At 38.8% G+C, this 2,551-nt stretch overlaps 1 protein-coding gene across 1 annotated transcript; it reads right to left on the reverse strand.

Moving 5' to 3' along the window:
* Positions 1 to 296: 296 nt before the first annotated feature.
* Positions 297 to 2,468, reverse strand: LOC118757309 (formin-like protein; the record flags this gene model as incomplete). The annotated part of the gene is given in 2 exon segments (XM_036492034.1): positions 297 to 1,323; positions 2,269 to 2,468. A coding segment is annotated over 1 exon segment (294 nt), but the record flags the coding sequence as incomplete, so codon positions are not given.
* Positions 2,469 to 2,551: the final 83 nt, after the last annotated feature.

Raw genomic sequence — 2,551 nt, forward strand, 5'->3', positions numbered from 1 at the left:
TCCGGATCAACTGCAGTTAATTCCCGAGATAATTCCGAATTAACGAGTTGATCCGTATTAACGCTGCCGTCGGTTTATGCTTTAAAGCCCACCCAAGTCACATTTATCTATTTCGCGCACTTTTGGATGATCAAAAGGATGCAATTTGCATCAACATATTGGTGAATTTCGCAACTTTAACAACAAATTACTTAAAAACTATAAGAGTGCGCGAGTTGGGGTCTTCACTTTTAGAATCTAGCCCCCCAATTTTTTTCGTGTCGATTTTAACTAAAATTTTCCCAATGAAGGCTTACCAAAACTTTTGCGAATCGCCTGTCAAGCTCATCTGACGTGGGCATCGGTTGCTGACTGCGACTGCGTACACTCGGTTGACGTACGTGTTGGTACTGAGAACTTGAACCGATGTCATAATGTAAATCTTGTTTCTGAAGAAAGCCACCAGTTGCTGTGGTTATTCCATTCTTGTGTGTAATTGAATAATTTCCGTTGCCATGGTCATGACTACTACCATGTCCCGCACCAGCACCGCCTTCTTCCTCTACCAGCACATCAGTGGTGGAGATGTTACGTGAGCTAACGGCGCCCATTATAGATGCTAAGCGGCTGACGCTCGCACCGCCACCGGGTCCTGGTCCGGATGCTCCGGCGCCGCCACTGCTATCCGCTGATGATGTGACTGCAACACCGACACCGCCGCCAAGAGCTCCGTTTAAAGAGGATACAACGGCACCCCACACTGTCGTCTGGACAGTGCGGCAGAGTGCACGAGTCTTCTCGGGGCAACTTGATAGTTGCGCTTTAAGTTCGTTGAATAGATCCAAAATTTAGCGTTAATAAGAGCAATTAAGTAAGTATATATTTATATCAAGCGATTTCTTGGTGCCTTCGGATAAGCCTGCGTGGTTAGCTCGCTTTGAGCGTATTTTAGCGTTACTAAAGAGATGACTGCTATTGACTGCACGACAAAAACTGTAAGCTACAAAACATATGGCGTTTCAGAGTGATGTAATTACCAAAGCCTTGGAATTAGGATGGAATAATAAAGGGCTAAGAAGAATACTGGCCAGAATGATGACACTGCTTGAGATGTGATTTAACACTCCTTGAGAGAAGATTTACCACTGCTTTTCGTTATATGGTGTCACTTCACAAAAAATCATGTTTTGTTGTTTTATTTTTGTATATTTTGTAAAGATAAACTTTTTAAGTTATTGTTTTCACTGTTGTGGGTTTATATTAAATTTTCACTCAAAATTTTTAACACAATTTCCAATGAGAATTGTTCTGATGTCATGCAACATGAATTTTGTGTTCCTTCAACTATTGTGGAACAAGCGTTGAATAATGTGTGGATTTAAAGCAAAGGTTTGACGAGGGCGTCCAAATAGAATTTGTATATGTATACTAAAGCAAGACTTTTTTGATATATTGCTTTTCAATTGCGATATAAACACGCCAAATAGGGAAATTGAAGTTATATATGCACAAGTATGTATGTATGTCTATATGGAAGTGTTCAACTATAGTTTTCGAATATTTCCTTGGACAAATTTCGGATAATAGCAAAAACACATATTCAATAAGTTGCTACACAACGAATGCACATAATCCCCTCGTTCTGGTGCAGAAAATTCGACCATTGCATATTCTACAACCAAGCAGCAGACACCCATGTACTTCTTTACATATCGCACAGTCTTCAAAAGAGTCACAACTCAAAATAACACGTTTGTCAGAAAATGCGAAAAACTATTTCTTAGCACATTATAATCATATGGGCAAGGGCGACTTTACCTAAGGTTTTTTAACAAATTATAACAAAAATGTGCTCCAGTAATTGCTGAAAGGTAAATAAAAGCTCTGTATGCATTTTTAGCGCGTAATCTCAAAAATGCCAAATTTTGAGTTGTGATTCTTTTGAAGACGGTGTGCGATATGTATGTATTTACATAAATATATTCAGTGCAGCGACTTTGTGTATCTCGCAAAATGCTGTCTGGCGTTTTTGTGCTGATGTGCATCAGCTAAACGAAGTAAAATTGTACATATATGTAATGAGGAATTACCGAATACGTTGGACCGATGAACTCGGCTTGTTCACGCACACACAATTTTCACAACCACCGACAAATGCTACTAAAACACATTTATTTGGCCCAATTTCCAATAAATAACTATTGCAATAAGATAAACCGCTTTTGTTGTGCCTGTTTTAAAATTAACAAACTCAAATATTGACTTGCTTTCATTAAAATTAAAACAAACTTTAGAATAGGGGCGGATGCTTCCCGGCACAATATTCCTTTTTTGTTTTACTTCCTTATCTTGGACACTAACAAAAACCACTATTTCAAAGGCAACTCCACCACTCCGACATTAAACAAAGACTGGCAATTGGATACAAGTTTCATTTTCCATCGCGTCAAAAATGTCAAAATTTATTTTGAGATGTGGTGAAATACGCCACATATAGTTTTAAGTGATGCCACACCGACGGGGGCCTTAAACTCCGATACCAACACTCACAATCGCTAAAACTCTTTATAGT

The sequence above is a fragment of the Rhagoletis pomonella genome, unplaced genomic scaffold (assembly GCF_013731165.1).
Source record: "Rhagoletis pomonella isolate Grant_MI unplaced genomic scaffold, Rhpom_1.0 Rhpom_scaffold_16500, whole genome shotgun sequence".
Classification (NCBI taxonomy): Eukaryota; Metazoa; Arthropoda; class Insecta; order Diptera; family Tephritidae; genus Rhagoletis; species Rhagoletis pomonella.